At 37.5% G+C, this 17,665-nt stretch overlaps 1 protein-coding gene across 2 annotated transcripts in view; it reads right to left on the bottom strand.

The window, feature by feature from the left end:
• Window positions 1-15,972, bottom strand: part of LOC124149871 (cytosolic 5'-nucleotidase 3-like) — a 33,288-nt gene extending 17,316 nt beyond the window's left edge. Inside the window, exons 1-6 of one of the 2 annotated variants that reach the window (XM_046521701.2) lie at window positions 15,860-15,972; window positions 11,086-11,184; window positions 10,634-10,703; window positions 8,623-8,669; window positions 8,051-8,136; window positions 871-960 (exon numbers count right to left, since the gene is read on the bottom strand). In XM_046521701.2, the coding sequence (XP_046377657.1) occupies window positions 871-960; window positions 8,051-8,136; window positions 8,623-8,669; window positions 10,634-10,703; window positions 11,086-11,184; window positions 15,860-15,868 (401 nt within the window). In that variant the 5' untranslated portion in view covers window positions 15,869-15,972. Of the gene's footprint in view, window positions 1-728; window positions 819-870; window positions 961-8,050; window positions 8,137-8,622; window positions 8,670-10,633; window positions 10,704-11,085; window positions 11,185-15,859 lie in introns of both variants that reach the window. The other variant, XM_046521702.2, reaches the window with a different exon arrangement.
• Between the last annotated feature and the right edge of the window lie 1,693 nt (window positions 15,973-17,665).

Genomic DNA, 17,665 nt, shown 5'->3' with positions numbered 1-17,665 from the left:
TTTAATAAAATTAAACCCATGTATTTTCAACCTGAACCAAATCAGAACAGAAGCCAACCCAAAAACATCATTGACTATCCAGTGTCTTATATCACCAGGTTACTATAATAATGTTAACATAATAGGATATGACGTAATAATTATCATAGTTCCCTTCACCTGTTCTCTACCATGGCTTCATTTCAGAAGAGACATCGCCATTTCTACTCTCCCTTAGTAACCTCCCCACTTCTCTCACATGAGTATAATTTGCTTTTACAGCTATTTACAACACCATTTTATTCAAATTGGACTCAAAATGAAGCTTTGGTAGTGAATGGGCCCCAGGACCTGTTTCACAAAGTGATCTTAGCGCCACAATTGTCAAAGGTCTATGTTAAGGTATGGTTATTACAATCAACTTAGCACTAAAATCACTTTGTCAAACAGGGCCCAGGTCAGTATCCCAAATTAAGTGTGATCTGGGGCCCTTTTTTTTTTTCCTACAGTATCAAAATCAAAGGATTCTAAAAATCTTTAAAACTTTTAAGCTAAGGGATAACAAGGTTAAGACAAGCTTATGCTTAATTTGACACTGCATGGTGACTAACAACAGAAAGGATATATAACAGTACACTGGATAATCAAGGATGCTTTGAAATGATGTACAAAAGAATCTCCTCCCATCACCATTTCCTGACCTGTGAGAGCCCTAACATGTCTTCCCTCTCCCACAACAAGGACCTCACCTTAACAAAAGCTTAGCCTTAGCTACCGATACACTGATGTCCTGAGACCTGATGCCAGAGCCAACGTACATCGCTACACCAGCTTTATACCTGAAGAAAACAGTAGAGAGTGTGAGGGGGGGTTGTCCTGGGGAAACATTACCTGAGCCGTGAGGAGGACTCCTTGACCATCTGGACAATGCCATCCTTAGATATTTGACACTTCATCATTAGCTCGTGAGCTGATGTCCACCTATGGTAGAAAGAGGGAAAGTTGGATATGAGTTGACAACTTGACATCACATATAGAACATGCTTCAACATGTTAAGAACATTGCAGTGCCTACACTATGTACACTCAAAGCTATAACCTGAGCATGCTACGGCTAAAATGATTAAACGGTGCACTTCTTTTAAATTTCAACAAGTATTTGTCACAAAGTGACGAAATGTCCCCCGCCTGTATATACACCATAGTTCCAAATATGAAAACAATCCAGCGATTAGTTCTTGAGATATCGCGGCAACACCGTTTTCTAACTCCAAAAGCAGATTTGCCTGCTGTGACCTTGAAAATAGGGTCAAGGTCACCAAAACCGACTGGTGTCTGCGGTCTGTATATACACCATAGTTCCAAATATGAAGACAATCCAGTGTTTAGTTCTTGAGATATCGCGGCAACACCGTTTTCCAACTCCAAAAGCAGATTTGCCTGCTGTGACCTTGAAAATGGGATCAAGGTCACCAAAACCGACTGGTGTCTGCGGAGTCTGTATATACACCATAGCTCCAAATATGAAGACAATCCAGAGTTTAGTTCTTGAGATATCGCGGCAACACCGTTTTCCAACTCCAAAAGCAGATTTGCCTGCTGTGACCTTGAGAATGGGGTCAAGGTCACCAAAACCGACTGGTGTCTGCGGAGTCTGTATATACACCATAGTTCCAAATATGAAGACAATCCAGAGATTAGTTCTTGAGATATCGCGGCAACAAACAGGTGGGACGTACGGACGTACGGACGGACGTACGGATGTACAGACGTACGGACGGTCGTGAATACTATATCCCCCGCTTCGCGCTTTCGCGCAGGCGGGCAGGTGACCCATATTGAATGCCCATCTTCAAAGATACCTGCTTGCATTTAGGCAGTATAAATATTGAAAAATTGTGAAAATAAGAGACAAATCACATCTTGATTCAGTTGAAATAATGCAAACAATAATTTGAGACAGTACAAGGAGTTGTAATAAAGCTGAATACATAAGTAGTCTTAAAATTATCTTCCAGACAGTTGGAGGAAAATTTCATGCAGCCTGACAGAAAAGTTCCCAGCCACAGGCAGGTAGGCAGGCTGCTATTTTGGACACTGATTATCATATTGGCTTTTTCTTATCAAGTCTACCAGTATTGTGTGTATCAGTGTTGTCCTCATAAACCAAGTGATGATATACATGATATGAAAACTGTACATGCCATACACAAGATATATGCATGGTATATGCATGCTCTATGTACATGCTATACACATGATATATGCATCTGATGTACATATATATACATTATATACATGATATACACAAGATATATACATGATATATACATATGTATATGATGTATATGATATACATGACACATACACACTATACACGTGATATGTATATGCATCATATGTAATCATGATATGATATGATATACACTTTTATTTTCCTTGTTATCATGGTTATGGATATATCAAACATTTTCACTTACTTTAACCATTGTTAACTCCTATGTAGTGTAGTGTGACACACATTGTGTCTGGAACAAAGCTCCGTGGTAGGATACACAGTGTGACTTCACTGTACCGTGTTGGCCATATCATCATAATCGCCAGCATGATTACAATGAACAGTAATCTAGCTTCGGGAACTAGTCTTCCATCATAGAGCCTCTCTCTATCATTGTGTATATAAATAATGATATAAAAATAAATGCACAATTGCCATATACATACTGAAATAATGTTGTATTCAGCAAACAAACTACCGGTATAATAAGAAATGTTATAATAAGAAATTAAATTTCTATCAACAGCGATAGAAACTAACAGATTTAGTCCACTAGTCCTTATGATAATAACATACAGCAAAACCCATAAAAATGGCAAATTTCTACTATTCCTTATGATACCTTAAACTACTGGGCAGTTTGGCAAGGACTACAGGACTAGAGCCAATTTCTGTCACTGTATCAGTATTTCATGGTATATATATACATATGTCTTACCATAGACCCTAAACTAAGACGTAATGAAATGTCCAGCATTATAGAGGAAAGATGGCAGCCGAGAGAAATTGTTGGCATTACTTATACAAACTCAGGCTTCTCAAGTCTGATAAAACGTTAAATTAGTTAAAAAATTCTCACATAAGATATGTAAATGATAGATTCACTATATATGGCACTGGTAGTCACATGTCACTTGAGTGCATGATCGAGTTTGGTTTAATGCTGCTGTGAACCGTATTCAAGCCAATTCACAGTGTGGGGTATCTACCACTTTGGTGAGACCAATTAGCATGGGTATGGTGCTGACAAACCCAGAAACATAATAAGGGTGAATCTGATTTGAACCCATGATCATGGGTTTGTGGCACCACAAGGTGGCGCAACGCTGCACATATTTCGGCACCTAAGATGAACGGCTCCGTTGGAGAATCTTGTTGACAGTGTGGGGATGAACTTTGTCCATTTACATCAACAATGTGATCATGGAAAGTATTGTACCAGGGTACATATCCTTCATAGTTAGGCTCAGCCAACCTTCCTATAACAAGCACCAATAGTCTTATTGGTGAAACTGTTACCATGGTTACCCTGATCGATAACAAGCAACACCTGCAAGCAGGCCAGGAAAAAATACAATGTAGATGGGATAAAGCTGATGTTCATAGTTTTGTCCATTATTTAAATAATCCATGATGTATATAATATTCACAGCAGTGAGAAAGCTGAATCTATCAGTGTAATGAATCCCTTCTCTCTGCTGAATTACAGAAAACCAATAGTGAGGTCAGCATGGTCAGATACATCTTCCCGAGGCGAGAGAGTTAACTGATTTTAAAAGTCAAGTTTCCACCCTTGCCGAACTAGGCTGGAATTCCTGGGCTCGATCGTAGCGCCACCAGTGGCTATTACCAGTTATGTCCTTTCTATGCCTCTCCTATTGACCAATCAGATTCAACCTCTCGTATCACTTGCATTTGCTTCAAACAAAACGGTGGCACCCAGTCAAGACGATCTGATCGATAATCAAGATTTATATTGTGATAAAACGAGTCTTACATCGCGGAGTGCATCAAATCACGTGAGCACCTTGATTAAAAACATGAAGAGATATAGAAAATATCTGTTGACAACGAGTTAGCGGTGCACATTCTTTGCAAATCCTGCAGTGGACCGAAATCTGCATGACACTTTACGAACTGAATTTCGATTTCGGTGCGCGATTTTGATTGGACTATGCATAGACTCGTTAGTCCAGCCAAAATGTAACTCCATAATACCAGCCTAGTTCGGCAAGGGTGGAAACTGGACTTTTAAAGTCAGTTAACACACTTGCCTCGGGAAGATGGGTCAGATATCAACACTCTGCAGAATGTCAATTGAAAATGTTGTCATCAAACACAACTCTTGTTCTATCGGTCATGTAACTCACACAGGCAGTGCAGTCATGACATCTTAAGGCCATACATTTTTTATTGCTTTGTTTCATGGGCCCGCAAACTACTGGAAAGCAGCAATCCCAAGAAAAATATAAAACATAACAAAAGTGTTATCACTATCCCCCATCATGGGGCATATTAGAATTCTGTTTGTTCATATAGTAGTGAACATAAACTATACAAAAAGAGTCCTATAAAGCCTTAACATCATCAGATCAAATGTGAAATTAATATACACAACAGGCCCTTACTCTGGAAAAAAAACTCAGTCTTGATAAGTATCTCTTAGATAAGCTAGCTTCAATAGTTTCTGAGAAAATTTGTCTCCATTGCACACACTATGCACAAAGTAAAATAAGATTGATCAAGGGCCATAACTCTGAAAACTTAACATAACTTGAATAGCTATTGAAAAAATTTGTCTTCATTGAGAAATGGACAGATGGACGCACAAACTCCGTTCTTATATCCCCCATCCCACTTTGTGGCGGGGTATAACAATAATCATTTTGGTTATGTCTCCCGCTAGTAATATAGACCCTATTATATGATAAAAGATTTTACATATAAATTCCATGTCTACATCAATATCAATGATTCAAGAAGCCAGCTGCAGCTCTAACTCCACGGCAGAATAAATAAAGAAATAAATTGACGTGGCTATTTATTTTTATTTTCCTATTGACCAACCTTGAGAGAAAAAGCTGGAATACATCCGTGAAACATAAAATTTAAAAAATGTGGCCTAAACCTATATTCACACAAACAGTGCGATCTTGACATCTTAAACCACTATTTTTACTATGGACATTCTGCTCACAGTTCATTGTCATTTTATTATCAAATGCAGTCACAAATAGCATGTTTTTTGTAGTAATTTCCGGACATGTTCACATGCATTTATCAATTCATAAAAACTGAATGTGACAAAAATCACATTACAATTGCGAACCAAATCAATTGTCTTAGGTTTTTGTTTGATGTTTAACGCCGCACGCAGCAATATTCCCGCTATATGACCATGATGATGGTGGTCTGTAAATAATAGAGTCTGGACCAGATAATCCAGTGATTAATATTACTAGCATCGATCCACCCAATTGGGATACGATGACGTGCATCAGCCAAGTCAGTGAGCCTGACCACCCGATCCTGTTAGTCGCCTCTTACGACAAGCTCAGTCGCCATTTACGGCAAGCATGGGTTGCTAAAGACATATTCTGCCCCGGATCTACACAGGTCCAATTGACTTAGTAGTAAAATGTAGTACAAATACATCATTTACATAATGGTTCTTCCTTTTCTCTTACTAACATAATACTGATAGCAGGAATATTTGATATTTTATGCACCCTGACCGTTGAAATTTATAGTCATATGATGACGGTAGGATGTCTTTAAACAATGTTAAACTGTATTACAAAAGGCTGTAGAAAAACCCTCAACTATTTAATATTATTAACCTGACAAAAAATCCCATTCATTTTGGCACACAGGTGATTTTCTCCCCTATATTTTCCAGGGTAAACCCTGGTAGTGTCAGTACTTGGATGAAACAACAGCTGCCTCACATACATTGTACTCTCAGTTATAGTAATGGGACATATATTACCATCATTATGAATAACCACAAATGAAATTATTTATCTTTTATTACACAGTCTAGACATGATAAGGTGCAAACCATGCTAACCAACAATTGTAAATTTTACAATAAATTGTATATTCATAAATTATAAACCTATCCTATCTCAAACTATGCACTTCTTGTTCGGTCCTGTGTGGAAACACGCTTGAACAAAGTTGCCAACTTCTAAAAAAACAACCCACCCGAAGACACCCCTGCATAACCATGGTCACCTCCCAAACCAGCAGGTGTGTGTTATCCTGTGCATGGTGACCTACACAAGCTGATCTCCTTTGTCTGTAACTTCATCTCTTGTCTATGTTGTAAGCTCACCAATATCAGTATACTGCCTAAATAACAGAAGCACTAGCAGAGACTAAGCCATATATAACTTTATGACTTGTTTACAAAACTGACCAGCATAAGTAACTTGAAATTAGATTTGTTTTTAATTGACTTTGAAAAACAAAATTGGGCAAGCCAGCTTGGGTTTGCCATCTATGTAATCAACAAGACTGACAGCTGCTTTAAAGACAAAACCACTTTCTATTTACAAACTGATGGCTCCTAAAGCAACGTCAGAGTTAGCAATCAAAGCCTGAATCAACACACTTATCCTCCTTGACTTTCATTGTAAATATTTGTGGGTGAAAAAAGATGACAGAATCTGTGAGACTAGTGTCAAGCCATTGATTACCAACACTGCTCTCATTGCCCTGTCAAGGTGAAGGTTATCTTTGTTTTTTGGTCATTTTATTTGTTGTTTAACACCTCACTCAGCAATATTCCAGCTATATGACGATGGCCTGTAAACCATTGAGTTTTTCAGTCATTTACCTTGTTAATACTACTGTCGGGTTACTTTGGACATAAATATTTTGGTAAACTTGTTCTTGACCATCTACCTTGAAGTTTTAGACAAATACATTGATTTAAGATTGCTTGGATCTAATATCATCTATACTAAGTTTCAAAAGAAACACAAATCTCATATTGCAACCTCCAATCTCAATAATATCCAATAACAGTATTTGCACAACAAAAGACATACCTTGTTCGAAAACATGTCACGGTACATACGACTTGTCGTATTTTGATGCCATTGTTTTTTTGTTTTTGTTTGTTTGTTGTTTAACGCCACACACAGCAATATTCCAACTATATGACGGCAGTCTGTAAATAATCCCATCTGGACCAGACAATCCAGTGATTGACATCATACGCATTGATCTATGCAATTGGGATACGATGACATGCATCAACCAAGTTAGCGAATGTGTCCCACAAACAGGCGTGCATACATCAGGCATGTACACCTAGACATGAGGACAATCTGCACATACTAGTCAGCACTGTCACAACATGCCATGCCTGTGAATTCAGGGGGCATATAATTCAGTTACCATCCACATCGTGTACTGATAGCTTTCTTTGGGTCTATTGGGTCTTATTAAGCTCACAACAGTGATCAGGGTTTTACGCGATGCACGAACATAGAGAATGGATGCAGAAAAAAATATACTACCTCCCTAGGGATGCACAAGTCATTGTACTTAAAGCATATCAGGGGCAATTGTGGGTGTCCTTTACTTCATCCATCAAGCATGACCCATGTCCAAGATTCATTACAGACTCTTAAGTTTCATACAATACAGTACACCATTTCATAATTTTAGAGGATCCTCATATTGCCTGCAAAGACTCTTTAAATTAATTATTGAGGTCTGTTGGATGGATGTCTGCGTGTCAATGGGAAATATAGGTCTGTCAAGACTTATGGTATGCCAAAGGCTACATTGGACAATTATCTTAAGTGTTGTTAGACTATTAGGTTTCCTAAAACTGTGATTTTGTCATGTTTGAACACAAGGAACTCAAAATGTATTGTGGTATGTTAACATATCTTGTCTATTTTACATAGATATGCAGGTTATCTCACTTCGTCTGAATCTCTGGACTTAGAACTTGGAATTAAAGTTAAGTCCCATCCCATGTCGTTGTAGACTTACCATTCTATCATAAGGGGAATCTTCTCTTCTACAGTGAGATCATGACTGAATTCTAGAGGCATGTATTTATTGCGGAGTGCAGTGGCCTGAAATAAAACAAATAATATCATCTGATCAGCCTTTTCCATATCCTGTGTACACATATCAATGCTAGACATGATGGCCACGGTTACATGCTTATGTCAATAGATAAGGGTAACATTATCATCAGCAAGGTTACCATGATTACAAATAGATAAATCAACAGAAAAGACACTCAAAGACTTTGAAAAGATTAATTTATAATATTGTTTGTTTGTTGTTTCAAACCGCACTCAGCAATATTCCATCTAAATGACTGTTGTCTGTAAATAATCTCTCTAGACCAGACAATCTTGTGATTGACATCATGAGCATCGACCTACACAATTGGGATTTGATAACATACGTCAACCATATCAGCAAGCCTGACCACCCGATCCTGTTAGTCGCCTCTTACAACAAGCATAGTCGCCTCACACAGCAAGCATGGGTTGCTGAAGACCTATTCTCACCCATTTCTTCACGGGTCTAATTGATATAATAAACAGTACCTGATCTTTGAAGAAATCTGGCATGACATGGCTTTCCTCCAACACATCTGAGAAAGAGCAAAAGACTGTCTTTGATTGATGCTGTATGACATGCAACATGTATGATAATAAGGGCGACACTATTTATCAGGGTATTTTCATTACTAGAAGCCCAAGGTCAGCCAATTACTGCCTGAGGCAGGGGGGCAGTGGAACAGGCTGAGGGCTTCTGCAAATGATAAAGTCCTGAAAAACAGCACTCCTGTTATTATTGTTAACATAATGAACATGGATAGAACTTGTCCTCAGTGCGAAAATATGCATCAAACAACCCAAGCATTGTTTCATTCAAAGTTGTTAATCACATGAAAAACACATCACTAGACATGTTAGAGGTAGTGTGATGTCATTCGAACTTTGCCCTCGATTTACTATGGTAGATGCATTTACCTTCTATCTGCACAAAACTGCAGTCTGGCGAGTATTTCCTGATCCAACATCCCTCGAATGAATTTTTTAACGAGTTTATATTTTTTGTGTATTTTATGAAATAACAACAGTAGATGGCACTGCATTTGAAACAAATTGTGCAGAACATTTTGTTAGGAGTAATCCAATCTGAATACTAATACCATAAGGATGTAGCTCACCCACAAAAGCCTTATACAAGGAAACTAATTACAGTTATAGTTAAGTAAGATATTGTGATATTCTCTGGAAACTGGAGGAGGAGTAGATTTCATGAAGCTCCGTAAAACAGGGGCAGTAACTCTATCAAAATTTGTCGAAATGAAACAGGACTGCGATATGCATATCATCAACATGTCGACTTCTTGTGTGTAGTGTGTCAGGGATATTCTCTAAAAGCTGGAGGAGGAGTTGATTTCACAAGCTTAGTACCTCTCACACAATTAGGCAAATTAAGCTCTGTAAAACGGGGTCAATAACTCTGTCAAAATTAGTCCAAATGAAACGGGACTGCGATATGCGTATCATCAACATGTCGACATCTTGTGTGTAGAGTGTCAGGGATATTCCCTGGAAAGAGTAGGAGGAGTTGATTACACAAGCTTAGTACCCTCTGTGGGACGGACAGACAGACAGACAGACAGACTGTGCCACGACATAATCCCCCTTCGGCCATTCTGGCCAAGCGGAGGATAAAAAGCGGCGTAAAACCATACTCACTCACTCTCTCACACTTTGCCTGATAAATTGTGGGACATTTTTAACTAATTCCATCCAATTCAGCTATAATACAAAGTTACCTAATGTACTCACACTGACTGACATTTACTGGACTGTGTGGACTAGCTAACACAGTCACGTTGTTGAACAAAATGATCAGGAATGAACAATGAAGAATTTGACAGAAAAACATGCAAAATGAATATCACCAAACCATTTTAAACCTTAAATCTATTTCCTGGCTGGCCTGGTGTTTATTGTTCCAAATTTACTATTTAAAATATTTTTTAAGAAGTATTTCTGATCACGTGTCATATAACCATCCCAAATACGCTAAAATAAGGTCTTAACTTTGAGAACATTAAATTGTAACATAACTTCAGCAGCATGTTGCAAACACAGTGATGTCTTCAGTGGGCTTTGAAGCGTATACCTCGATTACATCATTAAGCATGTTAACATGTTAAGCGCATGGTTACACAGCGTTAGAAATTGGCACTAGTCCTATAAGTCCTTGCCAAACTGCCCAAGAGTTAAGGTATCATAACGACTAGTAGAAATTTTCCCTTTTTACGGGTTTTGCTATATTTTTAGGACAGGGGACTCAAATTGTTAGTTTCACCTGCTGTTATGTATTGATTAGGGGCTAGAAAAGAGTTGAGGCTAGAAAATGTGTGACATAGGGATACACCATGATCACTCGTTTCTTTTCAAATGATTAATTTCAAGATAAATAAAAGAAATGAGCTTTCTTTGATAATGGCAAATCAATGTGGACACAAAGTCGTGCTCATGGGATATACACGATATATCTCTGCTGTGATCACTGCCTGAACATACTTACTGTGACATGTTGCACACACTTGGCCTCGGTGCTTGTGTTTGGACAGTGTGCTGTCAAAGTCAGCCACCACCTGAAAGATTTTACCATCTTTACACAATGAGCAAAACATCTCTTCGTAATCCTTGAGTAATCAGTAACATGCCAGTTTGGATCAAAGCGACCAATTCAGGACATAAATATACACACCACAGTATTGAGATTAAGGGGTGTTTTTTATACCATGGCAGTTCTTAGACATAATCTAGGCTTTAAAACCAACCATGCACTGATAAAGGCAATAAATGTATAACAAAAAACCCAAACATGGTCATGATGGTTGAATAATTACAAAACAATAATAAACAATTACAGAATAACAATATTTATGATACCGAACTGTACACCTTCCTCTGTCTGGACAAATGCTCTACCACTAGATAATGTAGGCGGTCTACAGGTGAACAATGGTATACCTGTAGTTTACTTGCTCCATCCTTAGTCATGTGTTCAATGGCTTTCTTCACAAACTCGGGATCCCTGATGTGGACATGCTTACTTTCCAGCTCTGGCACCTAGAACATGGAGACATAGTGCAACATGAGAACTGTCTGTCGGCTGACCAGTACTTTAAAACATGAAATTATCATTCAAGTTGACTAGCACATATGAACCTTGACAAATCAGAAGTCAACATGGTCAAAGTGAACTGTGAGTGATAGAAAAATAACAGGTTGATCATGTATCACGGTCAAACACTTTTATCAATATGATATAAACTAGGCAAGCATGGCCAAAATACATTTCGATTCCATCATGCCCATATAATCTGCATTTTCTTTGAATCTTTGCAAGTAAAATATATATGATTTGCTTAGTGAAATTTTTTTGACACACCTTCCAGCAGTTCCATGTAACATCAGAAGTGCAGGTCATTGCTCAAAATATTCATATAGAAACTCAGAGCTCTAACATTGATCACAGATTAATTGTAATTACAGTGGTCCCTCACTACAACGCTACCAATGGGGTCTTAATTATCATCATGATCATGAACTAAATACACTACATACACAACTGAAGTATTTAAGGTTTGAGAAATGCTGTATATAAATAGGTAGATGTGACCTTGATGCATAAACACATATCTGCATAGATGATAGATTTAGATATTAACATTATAAACTAATCAATCACTCTAACACCAAAAATGGAAACAGCAACAGAAACTCATTTTAGTTTCTAGCCCTCATGAAAATGTAGATAAGGAAAAACATTAAATAATGTTAATATTAGTAATTCCTAATAGTCCTATCATGCCTTCACTTTTGTTATTTGGAATTGGGACCAACAAAGTTGGAGCCACAATACAGACAATGTGTATCCAGTCACCCCGGTCCAATAGAAGAAAAGGTAGTTGTAGTCCTTCCATTTCTGTACTCAATGTAATATGCATTAAAGTGCATCAGTTGTAAAAAATTATCCTCCAACAATGAGTATAGCTTCTCTCAAAAATCCATATATCTAACATACATGTCTGAGTGGGACACAATGGGAAATTTGATGAGTAAATATCAGGGTAAAGTTGTTCTTAACATTTGTACCTCTGGAGGCCATATTGCAGGAAGAGGTTATCTGGTTGAAAATAAACACCTTTTTGTTTACTTGTGTTTATACCATCTTACATCCACTGCTTTTGCTTGACACAAAAATACCCAATGAGAAATTCATTGGCATGTTTGGAATAGTGGTCTCTTTTTCCAAATTTCTCAAAGATACTGTTTGCTTGAGTTTAGAGCCAGATCAAAATCTAAGCATGGTGAATTTACAAAAGGCCCACAAAAACTAGGTTTGACAAATACAGCATGTTGAGCAATTTTGGAAAGAGCATGTGCCAATGATTGAGTTCACAGTGACTTGGTCGACCCAAGGGCACATTCTGTGTAATTTGACACTTTAATTTGTAACTTCCAGTTAGAATGCAATTCTTGGGTCTTTGGGCATGTGGGCACCTGAAGGCTTGTTGCTGCAGCAATTGAATACAGGTTTAAATCCTTATCCTTATAAGCATATTGTATGTTTAACATCACATCACATTGGCTTCACTGCATGTTTATTACATCCAATCTTATCATGGTTATACATACATAATGGCATGTGATGTAAGGGAGAGCAACACCATGTGGGCACCAGGCCCCTTTCATCCTTCACAATACATCTTAGCCACGACTCATACACCACATAGTGTCTAAGTAAAGAGGGGTCCTGGGGTTCTTGAGATTTTCTGCATTTGGGACCACTTACTGCTATTACCACTTTAGCACAAATCACTGACAGTTGCATATATGAGCCGACAAATGACAGGACAAATAAAGTAAAATACAAATTGACAGATATCATGAAGTGGCCATGATAATATATGATGTTAATATTATGAAATGGTGGATGATAAATTTCTCTATGTTAAAGGGGCACTGATCTAAAGCAATTCCCCGGGACTGGTTGTTGCCTTTGTTATTGTTTTTTCCCCGTGAGTACCCAGATGATACGCAACGCAACTGAGCGTGACAAGAGACTGGGCTATTGTCTGCAAGGACAGCAAAAGATCTTGGAGGCAATATTTGTTTTACCCATTTTTGAACACTGATTGGTTAACCGTGATCTATAAAGATTTCGACAAAGAGTGCATGTTAATTAATTTCTTCAGCCTAAACAAACAGACAAAATGAAAGGCAGAGCTCATCGGTTGTCGTCATTTGAAAATACCCCTGATTGTTATAGTTTTAAAAAAAGTATCAATGCAGTGAAAGCATTTTCGGATATCAGATTGCGTCGATAAAACGATTACTACTCCCTTGTTGTCATCCACGTTTTCTGGTACAACCCTAAACTTGTGTATTTGTCGTCATTCACTTGATGCTCAGTTAATGAATTTATTACAGGTATAATTAGTGGTAGCACCACTCCGAATACCTGACGAAGGTTCCCATTTGGCATTTATTGTGTCTGGGGTAATTATTCAATCTAAATCCAGTTTTGAAGTCAGGTGAAATGTGTGTTATGTAATATGCATGAGGCAGCCCAGCAAGAGATGAATGATCAGTTGATTTACTTTTTTTTGTAAATCAGCAGATCGTTTGTAGTCATCAAAGGATTAACAGGAAATACATTGATTGATTAATCACTGTTATCTTGCACGTGGATATGTCAATAGTGAGTATCTACTAGGGCTGTTACGATTCACTCGCATATTCAGCATGTTCAGTAAATCGAACCGTAACAACATGAACAATTCATGAATTGAATTCGTTTTCATGGCCACAAGAATCAAATATTTATTAATATGCTATCATGTATATTTACATACCCTGTAACTAAAAATATCCATAACAACATATTATATGCATAGATTTCTAGATTTCTTTCAATGACAACACTCTAATTATATTTAATTTGATAGAATTGTTTTCACTGGTCATTGTTGCATCTGAGCAGATACTAGTACTTGGATAAGTGCAGTATAAAAATTTATTTTATATATATATATATATATATATATATATATATATATATATATATATATAATAAAATCCACTTTAGTCCATCATCTTCTTTATATCAGTTTCAGACATAGTACTTTCGCTGTCTCATGACAGCTCTTCAGTGTAGATAATTAACAAACCATGTCAAATAAATATTGATGTTATTGTTTCACTGAATATAATAAATAACACATAAACTGATGACTTGTTATTGTAACTGTGAATTAATATTCGTATTCGTTACCCTATATTCGTGATATGAATCGTATTCGCCCCATAGTGTATTCGTTGCAGCCCTAGTGTTTACATGTCTAGGTTTACTAAAACAAAGGGAATACACTCATATCCTTACGTGAAGTGTTGATGTAAAAACAACATACTTTGTTCAAAGGTTAACCGATAATAATGGGATTTTGGGGGGAACCGTGGACGTTATGAAAATAGTTGTCATGTGGGCTTTCTCAGCCGACCTTTGAGACTTGACACCTATGTGAAACACCTGAAACAATCTAAGTGATATTTTAAGATATTTGATTGTTACAGAGACACGCATACACGCATATTCACGCATACATTCCTCGAACAAGGAAGCTGCCTAAAATTATACACATAAATTTGGTAGGTTCTAATTATGATATTCGCATTTTGTTTTCCTTCATTTGCAGTAGCATTGGACAGATTCATTCTTGTTCCCCTATGTCTTGGTTGGGAAATTCTTCGATGCGCGACAGACGTTGTTTTCACAAGTCTTTTCCTTTATAAATTACAGTCAATTTGTAAAATGTGATTCTCTCAGGCAATTTATATAATGTGTAAATATTTCAGTCATTTTGACAGAAAAATCAATTTGTAAAATAACTGAATATTCAGGCGTTTAATAAATTTCCTAAGTGCAAATTTTGCACATTTTGACTGTAAAAATATAAACATGATAAAATAAGCAATGCTTATGAGAAATATTTACTTTGTGTTGCAAGTCAAAATAGTGTAAACGAAAATCGCACAATTACCAAGCATGTGAGTTATCAAAACTTCGTCACCATTACCGATGCTACCCACAAAGATACCTACATTTCCTTATTATTTCCAATGTGACATACACCTTTATACTATCAATAAAAGTGACAAATGCACAGGCTGCGAACTAGTCTAGGTTTCTGCTATATCATCCGGGTACTCACAGGAAAAAAAACAATAACAAAGGCAACAACCAGTCCCGGGGAATTGCTTTAGATCAGTGCCCCATTAATCACAAAGGTAACCAGCTAGTAACCATGGTTACGACTAAAATTAATCATTTGCGTGTCCATAATACTGTACTGCATTAGATCAAGTGAAATCATCAGTATCTACATACACACTTCTACAACGCAACGATCTCAGGCCTTGTGGAATTCTCAGTCATCACATCAAATATTAGTGTGATTAGTGTAGCTGCAATATACAGATAGCCTATAGGACCTACACACTACACGTAGCAGAACAGAAATATGAACTACCAAATATTGTCTGAACAAACACGATAAATGCTTAATACACTTGTATCCAGCACAAAACTAGACATATTTACCGCATCCTTAGTGCATTTCCAAAAATGGACTTGCAAGAGCGTTTGAGAACTCCTTGAGACAGTGAGTAAAAGTTCGTTTTTTCCTGATCTAAGAGTAAGAGATCGAAAAGCACTTAGATCATGTATAAACATGCTCACCATTTCCATTTCGCCAGCTACGTGCAAACCTGCAGTCGGTGTCTTTCCAGTGCGAGAATATTAGTATTGTGAACCAGATTGGAACTGTTAACTAGATCAATGATCAATGACAACATGCAAACTACTAATGTAACGACGAGTATTATAAAAATGACTTAAGACAGTATTGTGATTATTTATTCATATATTTATGTGTATAAACATTCATTGGTCAATTAAACTAAAATATGGATATATCATTGACAAAGTTAGGTGTCATAATTGTACGTTTTCAAAGCTAATATTCCTTCTTTGCAATAGAAATACTCCTATTTTGTTATTAGTCGTAATACAAAGAGTGTTTTCCTGGAAGGGCAGATAACTCCGAGAAACCTATTTCATTTCAGCGAAACAAATTTGTTTCGAAAGGAAAACGAAAGCGCATGTTCAAAACTGACATGTCACTGTGGAATGTCATATCAATGTTATCTACAATATAGATATTAAATATATTTGAATAATTTCTTTTACATTTATTGATCGAAATGAAAACGTGTTTTCTCACGTGGACTTACAAATACGAACGGATCTATCAAGATGTCATCGAGGAAAAAAAACCTGTCGTATTGAACAACACCAGACCGAGGCGGCGAAAAAGTCAGCTGAGGCAGACAGATTAATAGTCAAAACAACCAACATCCACTTACTACGGTGTCACAAACTATAGCGGCGATTTGATTTTGCTCTACAGACCTGATTCTCAGCTGGGTACTGTCGGGGAAATATTCATCAGATGTTTTGAATTACTTTAATCACGGACCTAAATAGTAGCCTGAGCAAAGTTCCTCATGAAAACTTGATGTCGTATACCGTACCTTTAGCATGTTCAAGATAAATAATGAAATACACCATTTGTTTTGTTTGTTTGTTGTTTAACGCCGCACTCAGCAATATTCCAGCTATATGTAATAATCGAGTCTTGACTAGACAATCCAGTGATTGACATCATGAGCATCGATCCACGCACTTGGGATACGATGACATGCATCAACCAAGTCAGCGAGCCTGACCACCCGATCCCGTTAGTCACCTCTTACGACAAGCGTAGTCGCCTTTTACGGCAAGCATGGGTTGCTGAAGACCTATTCCACCCCGGATCTTCACGGGTCGAAAGGCAAATGATACCGTGAGACCGTGAGAATGATAAACGACATTATACCATCATAACTTAACAAGTAGTTACTGTATGAACACACAATGCCATTTTGAAAGTGATCAAATGTAACAAATGTTATATTTGGGAATAACACTTCCTCAGTAAAATGGGGCGGTCGGGTAGCCTAGTGGTTAAAGCGTTCGCTCGTCACGTCGAAGACCCGGGTTCGAATCCCGACATGGGTACAATGTGTGAAGCCCATTTCTGGTGTCCCCCGCCGTGATATTGCTGGAATATTGCTAAAAGCGGCGTAAAACCAAACTCACTCACTCACTCCTCAGTAAAATACAAATTCTAGTACTTTTGTGGGTTGAGTCCCATCCGGGTTTCGAACCCATTCTCAGGGTGAGGCACCTATTTGCAAGTACGCAAAGTCAGCAATCTAACCCACTCAAAAATGAAAGTCCGACAACAATGTCTAGATCACGTACTTTGTGTACCCCTCTGATAAATGTAAATAGTTACTGTATGTTTAAGGCTTACAGTGCAATGCAGTACTTTGGTACCCTCTGTACGTAGAATCGTTGCTACTCAACAAAAATATCTCTGTGAATAATGACTTGTGCATTATGAATGTGTGGATGCTCTGTTACTCAACATATCACACCGTG

Source organism: Haliotis rufescens, unplaced genomic scaffold, assembly GCF_023055435.1.
Source record: "Haliotis rufescens isolate VD_foot unplaced genomic scaffold, xgHalRufe1.0.p SCAF_4, whole genome shotgun sequence".
Taxonomy (NCBI): Eukaryota; Metazoa; Mollusca; class Gastropoda; order Lepetellida; family Haliotidae; genus Haliotis; species Haliotis rufescens.
This window is presented reverse-complemented; position numbering and strand designations above follow the sequence as displayed.